At 39.6% G+C, this 14808-nt stretch overlaps 1 protein-coding gene across 5 annotated transcripts in view; it reads left to right on the top strand.

The window, feature by feature from the left end:
- Positions 1-14431, top strand: part of akap11 (A kinase (PRKA) anchor protein 11) — a 103674-nt gene extending 89243 nt beyond the window's left edge. For 4 of the 5 annotated variants that reach the window (XM_072260825.1, XM_072260827.1, XM_072260826.1 and 1 more), the window contains 4 exons: positions 493-576; positions 5814-5860; positions 7479-7639; positions 10868-14431. In XM_072260825.1, coding sequence (XP_072116926.1) covers positions 493-576; positions 5814-5860; positions 7479-7639; positions 10868-11023 — 448 coding nt within the window. In that variant the 3' untranslated portion in view covers positions 11024-14431. The remainder of the gene's footprint in view (positions 1-492; positions 577-5813; positions 5861-7478; positions 7640-10867) is intronic. The other variant, XM_072260829.1, reaches the window with a different exon arrangement.
- The last annotated feature ends 377 nt before the right edge of the window (positions 14432-14808 follow it).

The following is a 14808-nucleotide window of genomic DNA, read 5'->3' as shown; positions in this document are numbered from 1 at the left end:
TGGAGGAGAGGTGATCAACACATGGGCGGGGGAATATGTTGATAGAGGCTGGGACGTGGCAGCTGGAGATGACAAAGGGCTGCAGATGATGGTATCTGATAGGAGAGAGAGAGATGCATAGAACCAAATCAGGGAGGTGGAGAGGGGACCAAGTGAAAGGGGCAGATGAGCCAGTATGATTTCGGACCACTCCACTCTCCCTACAAATGAAAGTTCATGCCGGCAGCTAGGCCTCTTGAGTTTGCCCCTTTGTGTCAAAGATAGCCAAAGCTGCTTTCTGTAAAAATGAAGATGCTGTAGGAACTTGCAACTTAAATTCTTGAAGCATTTGAAACCTGCTGTATTGAATATGGGTACAAAACTATGGAAATTGCATCATCTCTTTGTGTTCTAGATAATATACATTTTGACTATATGATGATGATAAGGGTGCGAATGTGAATCTATATTAAGTCACTTAATATACACAGCCTTTCTTTTCCTTTCCGGCAGTAATGGCAACAGCAGTAGCTGGAGCAGTCTGGGGTTAGAAGGAGATATATATGAGGAGAATATATCCTTTCCACCATCCGAAAGGTTGGTCACGACCTTAAAATCAAGAAACCTAGTTTGAGTTAGGAAGCTTCATTGGCTGCATGTGAGCATGGCTTTGGAAGTAACACACTTTTATTGCATGTGCAAACAATGAAAGATCTGCAGATATGTCTTTGACTTAAATGCATGTAAATTCAAAATGTGGTACAACTTCTAAAGATTATTTTTTGATCTTAATCTCCTCGAAAGAAATCGTCTTAAGCTGGTTGCTTTATTTCTCAATGCATTTCTGCTTGATTGTTTAAAGAGACGTACTGTGTACTCCATTTGATTCCTCCTGTAGTTTACTTCTCATGGTATTTCATATCTTCTGGCTCAGGGTTTAATTAGCATGATGTGAAATGTGAGAGAGCGAAATAGGAATATCGTTTTAATTATTATACTAAGTTGGGGTTTTTACAGCTAGATTGTGTATCCAAGGGGAATCAAGTGAGAGAATTGAACCATGTTCGTAATCCTATTCCAACACCATAGGCAATCCAGGCCAGATGAATTTGAACACAAAATAGCAGTTGTATATAATGGGTACCCTATGTGGCTTACTGGAGAATGTATTCCCTCCCTCAGGTGCCATCGCTGATGTTTCAATTCTCTTAAAGGTTCCTGAGTTGTAATACTGCCTTGGATTATCACTGTCGCTTTTAGTTTAATCAGTGCATTAAACCTTACTTGTTTTCCATTGGTTCCAGTCCTCACTGTGAATTTTCCAGTAAACGTTTACAACAAATTTATGACATTGCAGTTATTTATAGAGTTGCTCAGCACGGAAGTAGGCCCTTTGCCCCAACTTGTCCATCCCAACCAACTGTCTGCCTGACCTCATCCATTTGTTGTTTCGGTATTGAAGTGATTCCAGGGGAATACAGCTGCACTCTGTGGAGGAACAGGAAACCTCAGCTCTTCTGCTTTTGTGAGGGTGACATCATTTGTTATCTGATTTACTTCATAATTGCAGTCAATGCTAAAGACCTCTCTAGTGTTATTATGAAATTTGGCCCAATGTCACTCACCTTTTGGGGCTTAGCCTGCCGAAAATGGATGAGTACATTTATTGGATACTTCTTTGGAGAGAATATTTGGCAATGTGATCTGTGGTAGTCTGTGCCTGCATTGATAGGGACAGCAAAATAGAAAAATCTCCAAGATGTTGCCTTGCCAAGCATAAGTCAAATAAGTTGTGTAAAGTGGTGATCATTTTAATGTTTTTACAAAATGTTTATCTATTTAGAGATGTACAGGAGCTTTAATGAGTCTTGACAAATGATCTTGTGGCAGCTAGAGGAGAAATAAAGCAAATACACCTGGGTTATAGAATCAAATAACTTTCTCTTAAATGAATTAGGCTGTGCTACTTTATGGTCTTTATGAGACTATATCCCTGGCAAGGGAAATTGGTGAATGGTAGTGTTGTGGTGTAGAAGGTTACAGGGTATGGGATGCTTTGGATCGGGTGCAGAGTATTCTGAAGGGAGAGGGTGAAAAGCCAGAAGTCTTGGTACGTGTTGGTACCAATGACATAGGTAGAAAAAGGGAGGAGGTCCTGAAGAGAGAATTCAGGGAGTTGGGTAGGAAGCTGAAAATCAGGACCTCCAGGATAGTAATCTCAGGATTGCTGCCTGTGCCACGTGCTAACGGACGTAAGAGTAGCATGATCAGGCATATTATTGCGTAGCTGAGAGACTGGTGTAGAGGGCAGGGCTTTGGGTTCCTAGATCATTGGGGCATCTTCTGGGGGAGGTACGACCTGTACAAAAAGGACAGGTTACACCTGAACCCAAAGCGGTCCAATATCCTAGCAGGCAGGTTTAGTAGAGCTGTTAGAGAGGGTTTAAACTGATTTGGCAGGGGGATGGGAACCAGAGTGATAGGGCTGAGAAAGGAGAAAACAGAAATAAATCAGAGATAGCGTGCAACAGAGATGATAGAAAGGACAGGCCGGAGATGAGGCATAATCACAGCCAGTGGGATGAGTTACAGGACAATAGAGGTGTGGTGCAGTTAAAACAAAAAGCAACAAATACTGGACTGAAGGTGTTGTACAGTCGACCTTCACTATTCCGACTACCTGTAATCCGGATTCTTCGATAATCCTGCACTGATAATGCTTAATGTGATCCTTCTGTAATTCAGCATTTTCACTAATCTGGCACTCCTCAGGTCCAGGTGGTGCGGGATTAGTGAAGATTGACCTGTATTTGAATCCATGCAGCATAAGAAATAAAATGAATGATCTTGAAATTCAGCTACAGATCGGCAAGTATGACGTTGTGGCCATCTCTGAAACTTGGCTAAAGGATGGCTGCCATTGGGAGCTGAACGTCCAAGGATATATGGTTTATCGGAAAGTTAGGTTAGTAGGCAGAGGGGGTGGTTTGGCCCTGTGTATAAGAAATAATATTAAATTATTTGAAAGGGATGACATAGGATTGGAAGGTGTAGAGTCTCTATGGGTTGAGGTAGGAAATGGCAAGGGTAAAAGGACCCTAATGGCAGTTGTATACAGGTCTCCAAACAGCAGTCAGGATGTAGATTACAAATTACAACAGGAGATAGAAAAAGTGTGTCAGAAGGGCAAGGTCATGATAATCGTTCGGGATTTTAACATGAAAGTGGATTGGGAAAACCAGGCCAGTACAGGACCTCAAGAGAGACAGTTTGTAGAATGTCTAAGGGGTGGCTTTTTAGAACAGCTTGTTGTTGAGCCTAATAGAGGATCGGCTGTGCTGAGTTGTGTGTTGTGCAATAATCCAGAGTTGATAAAAGAGCTTAAGGTTAAGGAACCCTTAGGGAACAGTGATCGAATTAACTTCGAAATTTGAGAAGGAGAAACTAAATTCCAATCTGTTGGTATTTCAGTGTAATAAAGGAAATTACAATGGCATGAGAGGAGAACTGGCCAAGCTTGACTGGAAAGGGACACTAGCAGGAAGGACAGTAGAGCAGCAATGGCTGGAGTTTCTGCGAAAGATGAGGGAAGTGCAAGACAGACATATTCCAAATAGGAAGAAATTTTTGAATGGAAGGAGGACACTGTTGTGGCTGATAAGTGAAGTCAGAGCCAAAGTAAAAGCAAAAGAGAGGGCATACAAGGAAGGCAAAGCTAGTGGGAAGGTAGAGAATTGGGAAGCCTTTAAAAGCTTGCAGAAGGAAACTAGGAAGGAAAAGATGAATTATGAAATGAAGCTGGTGACTAATATCAAAGAAGATACTAAAAGTTGTTTTAAGAATATAAAGGGTAAAAGAGAGTTGAGGGTAGATATAGGACCAATAGAAAATGGCGCTAGAGATATTGTAATGAGAGACACAGAGACGGCAGAGGAACTGAATGCATATTTTGCATTGGTCTTCACAGTGGAAGACATCTGCAGTATACCAGACATTCAACAGTGTCAGGGAAATGAAGTATGTGCAGCGAAAATTACGACTGAGAAGATGCTTAGGAAGCTTAATGGTCTGAGGGTGGATAAATCTCCTGGACCTGATAGAATGCACCTTCGGGTTCTGAAGGAAGTAGCTGGAGAGACTGCAGAGACATTAACAATGATTTTTCAAGAATTGGTAGATCCTGGCATTGTACCGGATGACTGGAAAATTGCAAATGTTACTCCACTATTTAAGAAGGGTGGGAGGCAGCAGAAAGGAAACTATAGACCTGTTAACCTGACATCAGTGGTTGGGAAGTTGTTGGGGATGAGATTACGGAGTACCTGGAGGCACATGACAAGGTAGGCCAAAGCCAGCATAGTTTCCTGAGAGGCCTAACCTACTGCAATTTTTTGAGGAAATTACAAGCAGGGTAGGCAAAGGAGATGCAGTAGATGTGGTGTACTTGGATTTTCAGAAGGCCTTTGACAAGGTGCCACATGAGGCTGTTTAGCAAGATAAGAGCCCATGGAATTACAGGGAAGTTACTAGCATGGGTGGAGCATTGGCTGATGGGCCGAAAACAGAGAGTGGGAATAAAGGGATCCTATTTTGGCTGGCTGCCTGTTACCAGTGGAGTTCCACAGGGGTCTGTGTTGGGACCACTGCTTTTTATGATGTATGTCAATGATTTGGACTATGGGATTAATGGATTTGTGACTAAATTTGCTGATGATACAAAGATAGGTGGAGCAGCGGGTAATGTTGAGGGAACAGAGAGCCTTAGATAGTTTAGGGGAATGGGCAAAGAAGTGGCAAATGAAATACAATGGTGGAAAGTGTATGGTCATGCACTTTGGTGGAAGAAATAAATGGGCAGACTATTATTTAGATGGAGTGAGAACTCAAAATGCAGAGATGCAAAGGGACTTGGGAGTCCTTGTGCAAGGATACCCTAAAGGTTAACCTCCAGGTTGGGTCGATGGTGAAGAAGGCGAATACAATGTTGGCATTCATTTGTAGAAATATAGAATATAAGAGCAGGGATGTGATGTTGAGGCTCTATAAGACACTCGTGAGACGACACTTGGAGTATTGTGTGCAGTTTTGGGCTCCTTATTTTAGAAAGGATATACTGACGTTGGAGAGGGTTCAGAGAAGATTCACGAGAATGATGCCAGGAATGAAAGGGTTACCATATGAGGAATGTCTGGCAGCTCTTGGGCTGTATTCCCTGGAGTTCAGGATAATGAGGGGGGAATCTCATAGAAACATTCTGAATGTTAAAAGGCCTGAACAGATGAGATGTGGCAAAGTTATTTCCCATGGTAGGGGAGTCTAGGACAGTAGGGCACAACTTCAGGATTGAAAGATGTCCATTTAGAACAGAGGTGCGGAGAAATTACTTCAGTCAGAGGGTGGGTATATCTGTGGAATTTATTGCTACGAGCGGCTGTGGAGGCCAAGTCAGTTGGTGTATTTAAGGCAGAGGTAGATAGGTTCTTCATTAGCAGGGCATCAAAGAGTATGGGGAGAAGGCAGGGTAGCGGGGATGACTGGAAAAATTGGATCAGCCCATGATTGAATGGTGGAGCAGACTCGATGGGCCAAATGGCCTACTTCTGTTTCTATATCTTATGGTCTTAAGGTTATCATTCTGAAGATGATAGAAAACAGGTAACAGTGAAATGGCATGAGAAGTATTCAGAATTTAATTGTAGTGCATACATCTTTACACTTAACTTTGTAATTAGTTTTATTTTATGTTTTGTGTTTTAAGTTTGAGCAATAATTAGTTTGTGTTAAATCAGTTTTAAAGTAAGCCCTAATAGATGATTTCTTTTTGATGACTGTAGTGATAATAGTGAAGATAAAGAGGAGGAGGTGCAAGAAGTTTCTGAAGGTAGAGTATGAATTTACACTTAAATCATTAAACATTAATACCCACTGAGTATTGGGGATGATGGTAACAATAAGCTGCAGATCTGACAGGCCCTCTTCAAGTTCTGAAGCCCAGATTTAAATAATGAGTATAGGCTGATCTTCCATGTAAATTACTAATTCCAAGGTTGTTAATTCCACCTGAGCTTTTGGAAATAGCCAATTATTTTATTTCACGTAAATAAAGCACATAGCACTAGCCAAATCTAAATATTCATAAATCATTTTTAGTGCAGCTAATACAGCACCAGTCACTCTTGGCATTTATCCTTTGTGGTGACCCTTTGTCCATATACTCAGTTAACTTTTTTATCTTTTGATTGCCACTTAGCTATGTACTAGTTCACTTTCTGCAGAGGGTTTGTTACTATCTGTGGATCATTGTATTTGTTTTGTATGAGACCCTCTAGTTGTAGCCTTCAGTGTATGGTTGCCCTGTATGCCACCTTTGTTTTGCCAATGCATCCTTGAGTGTTCATATACTGTTCAGCATCAGATATTAAGACACCCACCTTGTTCCAGCAAAGATTTAGATCAGAATTGCTGCTGGAACATATGGTCCACCAGTACCTACAAGAATTATTTTTCCTGCCACTCTGTGAAGCATGGCATCAATAAAAGTCAAACTTGTCTGCAATTCCTGTAGTATTTCCAGAGAGATAGGACTGTAAGGTAATCTTAGGAATTTTATGTGAATACTCAGTTCAGTTTCTGGTTACATGTAAACTCTCCCTCCTCATGATGTTGGAGAACTTGGAAACGTAATGCCGTTGAGTGTCAAGGGATGGTGGCTTGAGTTCTTTCATTGGAGTTGCAGCTGTGCTGCCACCGGCGAAATAGAGGGATCATTCTGCTCCAACATTAAGGAAGGAAATACTGCAGTCTTTAAAGGTGCAAAGAAACATATACTGTGCCAAAACTGGAGGGTGGGGCAGGGGGTTTGGAACAGTTGTGCATCTAATAGACCTGCTGCCTCACACCCTTCCCCCAATCCTGTCTGTGTGGAGTTTGTACCTTCTCCCTGTGACTGGGTTCCCATTCCCTCCCATGTCCAAAGACACTCGGGTTGGTATGTTAATTTGTGACTGTAACTTGATCCATGTGTCCATGAGTGATAGAATTTGGGAGGGGGTATTGATAGGCTCTGCAAAATCCATCAGGGTCAACACTGCAGGTTACTAGCTGTCACATCCTGGCACTTAAATGTCAACATGTTTCTCTTCTGTAGATCCACAACACTCTAGAAGGCATTTTGCCTGAATTTTTCCAGTGTAGACATTTGATTTCGAGTGAGATAATTACTAGGTTGTTAGCTGCCTTGTCACTGCTCAACATTATAATAGAAAATAAAAATGCCTTTGAAAATCAGAAATCTAAAGTATAATCTGAAACAGTTGGAAATATACAGCAGTTCTATTGAGCCTACTGAACTGATCCTACCCTATCCTCTCTTTTGGGTTTTGTAGTATTTTCATTTTTTTTTCGATCTTGAAAGAACAGTTTCTCTATATAGTAACAATGTTAGTCTCTCAAATGTATAACACAAATCTGCACTATAAGCACTCTTTTCCCATTGGAAGGTCTGATATTGGCAAAGGAAGCGTTACTGATTCTGAACGTGGACCTGGAACCCAGTAACCTTGATCCTCAGCTGCGAATGTTGTTGCAGTGGATAGCGGCTTCACAGTTTCAAATACATTTGGTTTATTTCAAAGAATCTTTTGAAGATGAACTATTAAATGTAAGTATGTGCAGAAAAATTACTGAGAAGGCATTTAGTTGCTCTGCACTGTTATTTTTTAATTTTAATTTTTTGTTGTTAGTGAAACAGATCTCCACTCAATTTGACACCAGCAAAGCATCTAATAGCCATTCATCCTGCTCTGTCTAAAGTCATCAGTTCCTATCCAGTTATTCCAGAATTAATAGCCGTTACATCTCTGTCATAACATGTGTTCTTTAAAATAGAAGGTAACATTTTGCAGTTTAGGCCACGTTTGGATTACTGTGTGCATTTCTAGTCACTGGATCACACGAAAGATGTGGAAGCTTTGGAGGGAGTGCGGAAAAGCTTCACCAGGGGATTAGAATGCATTGACTTTAGGGAAAGACTTGGATTGTTCTTTTTGGAGTGTTGGAGACTGGGGGCCAACCTGATGGAAGTATATAAAATTGAGGGGTGTCAATAGTCTTTTTCCTCATGGTAGAAATATTAAATATTAGAGGTCATAATGTGAGGACAGCGATGGTTACAAGGCAAGATGGAGAGTGGTAGTTGTCTGGAGCATGCTGCCCGAGAGTTATGAAAGCACAATAGCAATGTTTGGACAGACACATGAGCGTACAGAGAGTTGGGAAATGTGGATAATGTACAGGCAAATGGGATCACTTTGGATTGGAACCCTAGTTGATACAAACGTAGTCTGAAGGGCCTGTTCATATGCTGTATTGTTCTATGTATGTTAATAGGTAGTCTTAAAGCAGAATATGGTACTATTTAAAAATGGATGTGGGCAAAAGCAAGATAGATAAAAAGAAAATAGATGAGTATGCTTATCCGTTTTCACACTGAAGGAAGAAGGTCAAATATCATCAGTAAAATGAAAGCAAAATAAATGGAGAAATCTGTGAAATAATCAGAATCAGGTTTATTATTACTTGTATATGTCATGAAATTTGTTGTGGAAAAAGTTGAAAATCAGCACTTAAAATCAAAAATCAGTATTGTGTTAACAGCTTAAGTGAATTACAGTAGGTGTAGTTATAGGGCACAAAAATCTAATTGGCATGTACAATAAACCATTATTTAATCATAGAAGGAGGGAGAAACCAGATTACTGTCAACTTAGTATATTGCCTGTTATTGGAATGTTATTTGAATCTGTTATGAGAGGCACTGGACTAGTATTAGTTAATGAAAGAACGTCAACGTAATGTTGTGAAAAGTAGGTTGTATCATCCCAGTGTACTTGAATGTTCTGAGAAAACCACCATCATAGCAAAAGGAAGTGTTTATGGAAGTTACAACGAAAAAATTCCAGAGGACACTTATCAGGGTCATTAGGTTAGCAAGATATGAGAAATGGAATTGGGGCAACATTGTACTGTGAATTAGCTAATAGCTAGGTGGTAAGAAACTGAGAGCAGAGATGAGGATTCCTTTATTAATCAGAAGAAGGAGACAAGTGATTTCTTCCACGGATCCGTACAAGTGACTCAAAAGAAACTCTTTACTCTATCAGTCACTTAGTTAAAAAACAAAGTATGGCTAATGTCACAGCAGACTTGGAATTACTGATCTCTATTCATTGATAAATATTCTAAACATTGTGAGATTAGCCATACGTTTTTTTTTATTGAGTGACTGGGTGAGTAAAGAGTTTCTTTTCAGCTGCTGAATGAGGGCATCACTATTAGGACTAGTACAAATATCATGCAAAGGGCATCCACTGCAGAAATCGTACAAAGCCAGTGCGCAGTTAGAGAAGTAATCAGAAAGTAAATGAATCGTGCCTTATCCCAATGGAAATCCAAAGTGAGGAGCTAATGTCTTAAAATCTTGGGCTGACCCTTTCTGCACCATTGTAATTTTGTGAATGTTGTACCTTAAGGATAGGTTGACCTTAAATAGGTAGAGATCACCAGAGTTTAACAGTAGATTAAGCAGGAAGGATCACATGAAACAGATTTGTATTTTCTTTTATTTGAGGTGTTCAGGTAATCAAATTGAAGTAGTTAAAATGATTAAGGAATTTATTAAAGTAAACACAAGATTATTTTCTCTGATGTGGCAACCAGATTAGAGGGACATAATTATTCTTCTTCATCCTCCTTCCTGTTTAAATAGTTACTTAAATGTAATCATAATATTATTAACATATCTATATTGGGTAATTGAATTCTTCCTTAATCACTATGCATTTTTTATTATGTTTACCACAGATTAGGTGCTCTGTTTTTTTTTGCTATTTAACAATTTACAGTAAACATCAAAAAAAAATTGCAAAGCTTAACTGTACTGATTTGTTCCTTTGTGGAGCTGTGATCTCCTTGAGAACCATTGCTCTTTTGTTCCATATCACTCCTGAATGCAGAATCTTTAGCCCATGTTTAAACAAGGTCTCCATTATAATGCCACCATATTCAACCCGTGTGGTGACTGTAACTTCTCAAACTTGCACTACCACACCATGCATACTGGTTCCTTCTGATCATTACTGTTTTTCTGTACAATTCCTTACGATGCTACCCAAGTCAAGTTTATTGTTAAATGTAGAACCACAGTGAGGTGCAGTTATGAAGAAAAGTTAACTTGCAGCAGCATCACAAGCATATGGGTTTAGATAATACACAAAACATTTACAAAAATTATACCAGACAATGAATAAAAGAAAACTGCAAAACCCAAGACATTAAAGAAAAAAGAAGCAGTGACAAGTCCATGCTAATGCAAGAGGGGATCAATGATGTTCCATTACTGAGGTAGGATTAGGATTGTACAAGTTGATTCAACTTGATGGTTGTCCTTTCTCCTGGTTTATTATGTATCTTGTCTTTCCTCTCTCCTACTATATCCAGGTGTCTAACCTCTTGTCAAATTAATTCAAACGTTACATTACAAAACTGGTTAAGCAGCATGTTTTATTAATATTAATTTATCGGGGTACAAGATTTGCTGGCAGTGCCAGTATTTACAGTCTAATTGTCCTTCGGAAGTTGCTGGCAAGCTGCCACCCTGAACCACTTCAGTGCATCCACAGCAAACTTGGGCTGTTGGTTCCAGGATTTAAAAGTGATAGTGAATCAGCTGCAATATATTTCTACGTCAAGATGTTGTGCATCTTGGGCAAGGATCTGAAAGTCGTGGTGGAGTACCTAGGGAGCCCATACCCTAATAGCTTTCTGCATTTTTGCGTTGCTTTGACTGTACCCCTTTACTCATCTGCATGGTGTGTGGCTGTTTTTCTAGTTTCTTGCAGTGGTGAAAAGAGTGGAAATGAGGGACTGGAAGATCTGTGACCTACTTCAGGCCGTGCTGAAATATTGTAGCATGAGAGAGCAAGACCCAGCTGGAGCTCACTGCAACCACAAGCCTCTCTTTGACTGGCTGCTGGAAAGTACATAAAACCTTGTCCACATGCAAAGAGCAATGAATGTCAGTGTGTGAAGGGTTGTCAGCTTTGCACCAGCCAAGTATCACCAACTGTACAGGTTGCTTAACAGAGATAACCGGGTGGACGTGGATGATGTTCTTTATGGTGATTGGCTTGGCAGGTAGTAAAGTTTCTTGTAAACACAGAAAGAATTTTGACATGAGGGCAAAACTATATATATATAAAAATTGTATATAATATATAGATATAATATCTATATATCACCAAATTAAACATAATTATAAGCAAAATGTGTTGGCTTTCCTCAAAGCTGCACCTACTCTGTCAAGGCAAATTGAAGCAGGAATTCTGCAACCTCACAGCAGCAGGATCAGAGCAATTACAAAGGATAGAGTGCCATGGTAGTGCAGTGGTTAGCGCGATGCTACTATAGCTTGGGGCATTGGAGTTCAGAGTTCAATTCAGTGTCTTCTGTAAGAAAGTTTGTACGTTCTTCCATGTGAGCGTGGGTTTCCTCCCACAGTCTAAATACGTACCAGTTGATAGGTTAATTGGTCATGGTAAATTATCCTGTAATTAGGCTAGGGTTAAATCGGTGGGTTGCTGGATGGTGTGGCTCAGTGGGCTGGAAGGCCTGTCCTGCATTGTATCTCTAAATAAACAAATTCCTGGCTCTACTGTGTGAACAGTAATAGTTAAAGGATGAATAATGTAATTTCCCCAAAAGTATTGAGTTCTTCCAACTAAATCTTATTTTTTAAGTTGTTCTTTCTAAAGACCAATCTTGCAGGATTTTTACACTTGCAGTCTTAGTTCTGGACATTGAAATGATAACATTGGCTGAGGTTGCAGTCAAAATTTAAATTACAAATGCTAGCACTTCTCTGGTTGGTTTTGGATTTTGACTAGCTTACTGCAAGATGATGTGAAGATCTGTAGTGTCAAAGAAGCTTTAGAAATTATGCTTCAAAATGTCTTAAATTAAGCTCTTTGTTTAGAATGACCTTAAAACTCCCACCAGGTTGTATCACTTGCAACACTCTTAAAGACTGATGGCTTGATGACATGTTTTAAGAGTTGTCAGGACCTAGCCACAGAATAAGCTGGCAGTTGAAGAATTGAAGGAGAACGTATTTCCAAAAGATTGTGTGGTGAGGAAAGATTCATCTTGAAATTTGTCCCTGGCCTTCACTTACCTAGTGCTTTAACGGTGAAGGCAAAAGTCAATTACAAACATGAAGTTTGTGCTCATGAGGGAGCTAGTTTTGTTAACATTGTGCAGTGTAATTTGCACTAACAAGGTAAACATTGCCAATATCTATCCAAGTGTGACGATTCCGGCCTATTTATTGATGTAGTGTTCCAGCTGCTAATATAAGTTCACTGACTAATCTGATGAATCATGGGCAACCTTTCTAGAACCAAGGTTTCAGGATTGCCCTCTGCACACCAGTTTTGAAAGATCCCAGGACTGGAAGTCCAGTTCACAGTACTCCCTGTTTACAATGTGGAATCTTGCAAAGATTGTCCCTTTGATTTCTCTCAGTTTGTTTGAACATAAAATATAGAACACAGAGCATTAAGCACAATACAGGCTCTTTGTCCCATGATGTTGTGCCAACATTCTAACCTACTCTAAGATCAATCTAACCCTTCCCACCTACATAGCTCTCGGTTTTTCGATCATTGCATCTATTAGAACACAGAACAGATTTTTTTGTCTGTTTGCTGATATAGAGTCTCATTGATAACTCCATAATCCTCCCCAGTTAAAAACTTCACTACAACACATTCAGATACTGCAGAAGTTGTACTTTATTGCAATTAAAAATTTTAAGACTACTCTCTGAGCTCAGCACAGGATGACCTGGGCACTATGATATTGGAAAGTCGAGCAAGTTCTTTCCAGAAATCACACCCTCTACAGTCACAATACTCCAGTTTCACAAGGAATACCCATACAGTTCCACTGTTGGTGATGAACAGATGTGACAATGCATTAAGACTTGTTCAGAAGCAGCAAACTCCATTTAACATGGACCCACACATCCATTTTAACTAACATCCTGCAAGTAAATCAAATTAGTCTGTGAGAGAAACAAAATTTGCCACTGGATATTGCCGTTTTATATGATATAAGCTTATAAGAACTAAATTCTCACAGGCTGATCTTCTGCAGGGAACTGTACAAGACAGCAGGGAAATCATGTTGGCCTGAATATTGGGCTGTGAATTGAAAATCCAAGGTTGCTTCTGATTAGGATGGGAAGGACCTGACTATTATACAGGAACAGGACTCAGTGCGAGGGTTGCAGGATTATTTACCAGCTGCACGGTGAGACACATCTTGAAACTTGACCCAATTTCTGCCTTTAGTTGCAGAAATACGGCTTTTGGAAGAATTATTAACATAATGCACATAATCACCTTAATCATACTGTGATAGTAATCTGTATTTTTCTGGCAAAACTCCTGAAGACTACCCAGCAGTACTTTGCTCCCTGTAGGATTAATAATCATTCCAACTTTTGGATTTTCATATTTTTGGATTTATTTTCCAATTTTATCTGCTCCTTACATGGTATTGCCAGTATTTGTCACATCTGCTTTGATTTCACCTTACACCAGTGCATTTCAATGTCACTGTCATTTTTTCCAGCTTTTTATCCTCCCAGAGTACACCATCAGTTGTATGCATGCAGCTTTGTAAGCTGGTAGCATTCCCAGCATATTGCATTAATAACCTGCAGTAGGAATAGTCATTGTAGATTTAAATACTTGTATACAATTCACAAGGCACTGCCCAAGATTTCCCACTAATGTGACCTGTTATTTGCTGGGGTATTCCAGCTTTTCCCTCTGCTGTTCAACAAGCCATGGATAGGGAGGCTGATGGAGTAGCCGAATATGCAGTTCTGAAACTAACACAGCCAATAGGTACCCCCACCCCGCTACTTTATTTAACACCAGATCCTTTAACACAATGCTTTTAGTATATTCAAATGACTAATTGAATGAAAGGTTTGCTCTTGGTTACACAGTCACTTTATGTGTGTGCATGCGTGTGTGTATGTTCCTCCATCCCCAGACTCTGTTTTTATCCCAGTGGTAATTGGTGTTGCCATTTTGATGACCGAATGAAAATATTAAAATTTAACTTTATTAGTACTTATTTTATTACTGTGCAGTGTTAATTCCATCATAATTCACATGCTAAGGTAAATATTAAGTGTGTGATGTCTGATATTTGTAATCTCTAATCCTTTATATGAATTTTGCCAAAAAATAGAGCATTGAAGTTCATTAATTTACAACAATTTGGTGTCCGCTGTTCTTTCAAGTGTAAAATTTGTTATCAGATTATAAGCTGCAACTTGCACTATTATTGATGTCTGTTTATTTCTTAAGCATTGGCTAAAAAAAATAAACGGTAGATCATCTACTGTGTGTCCATGTTTTTATTTGCTCAAGGCTTTTGGGGATTTCCATGCTGAAGATTGTCCAAACTCCTCATCCTGTACTCTGCCTTCTGCAGTTCCAGTAAAGTTGAATAAGTTTCAAGAACACTTCATCTTTACATGCATGAAACAGACTCAACATCAAGTTCTAGTTTCACAAAAGGATTTTACTATTCCCATCGCACCTCCTATGGACACGTGCTGTCTTATTTTGACTCATTTTTCCCTTTAACACTTGGAACATGAAACACAAGCTCTTTGGCCTATGATGTTGTGTTGCCTTTTTATCCTATTCCAAGATCAATCTAACCCTTCCCTCCCAAATAGTCCTTCAGTTT

This window comes from Mobula birostris, chromosome 6, assembly GCF_030028105.1.
Source record: "Mobula birostris isolate sMobBir1 chromosome 6, sMobBir1.hap1, whole genome shotgun sequence".
Classification (NCBI taxonomy): Eukaryota; Metazoa; Chordata; class Chondrichthyes; order Myliobatiformes; family Myliobatidae; genus Mobula; species Mobula birostris.
This window is presented reverse-complemented; position numbering and strand designations above follow the sequence as displayed.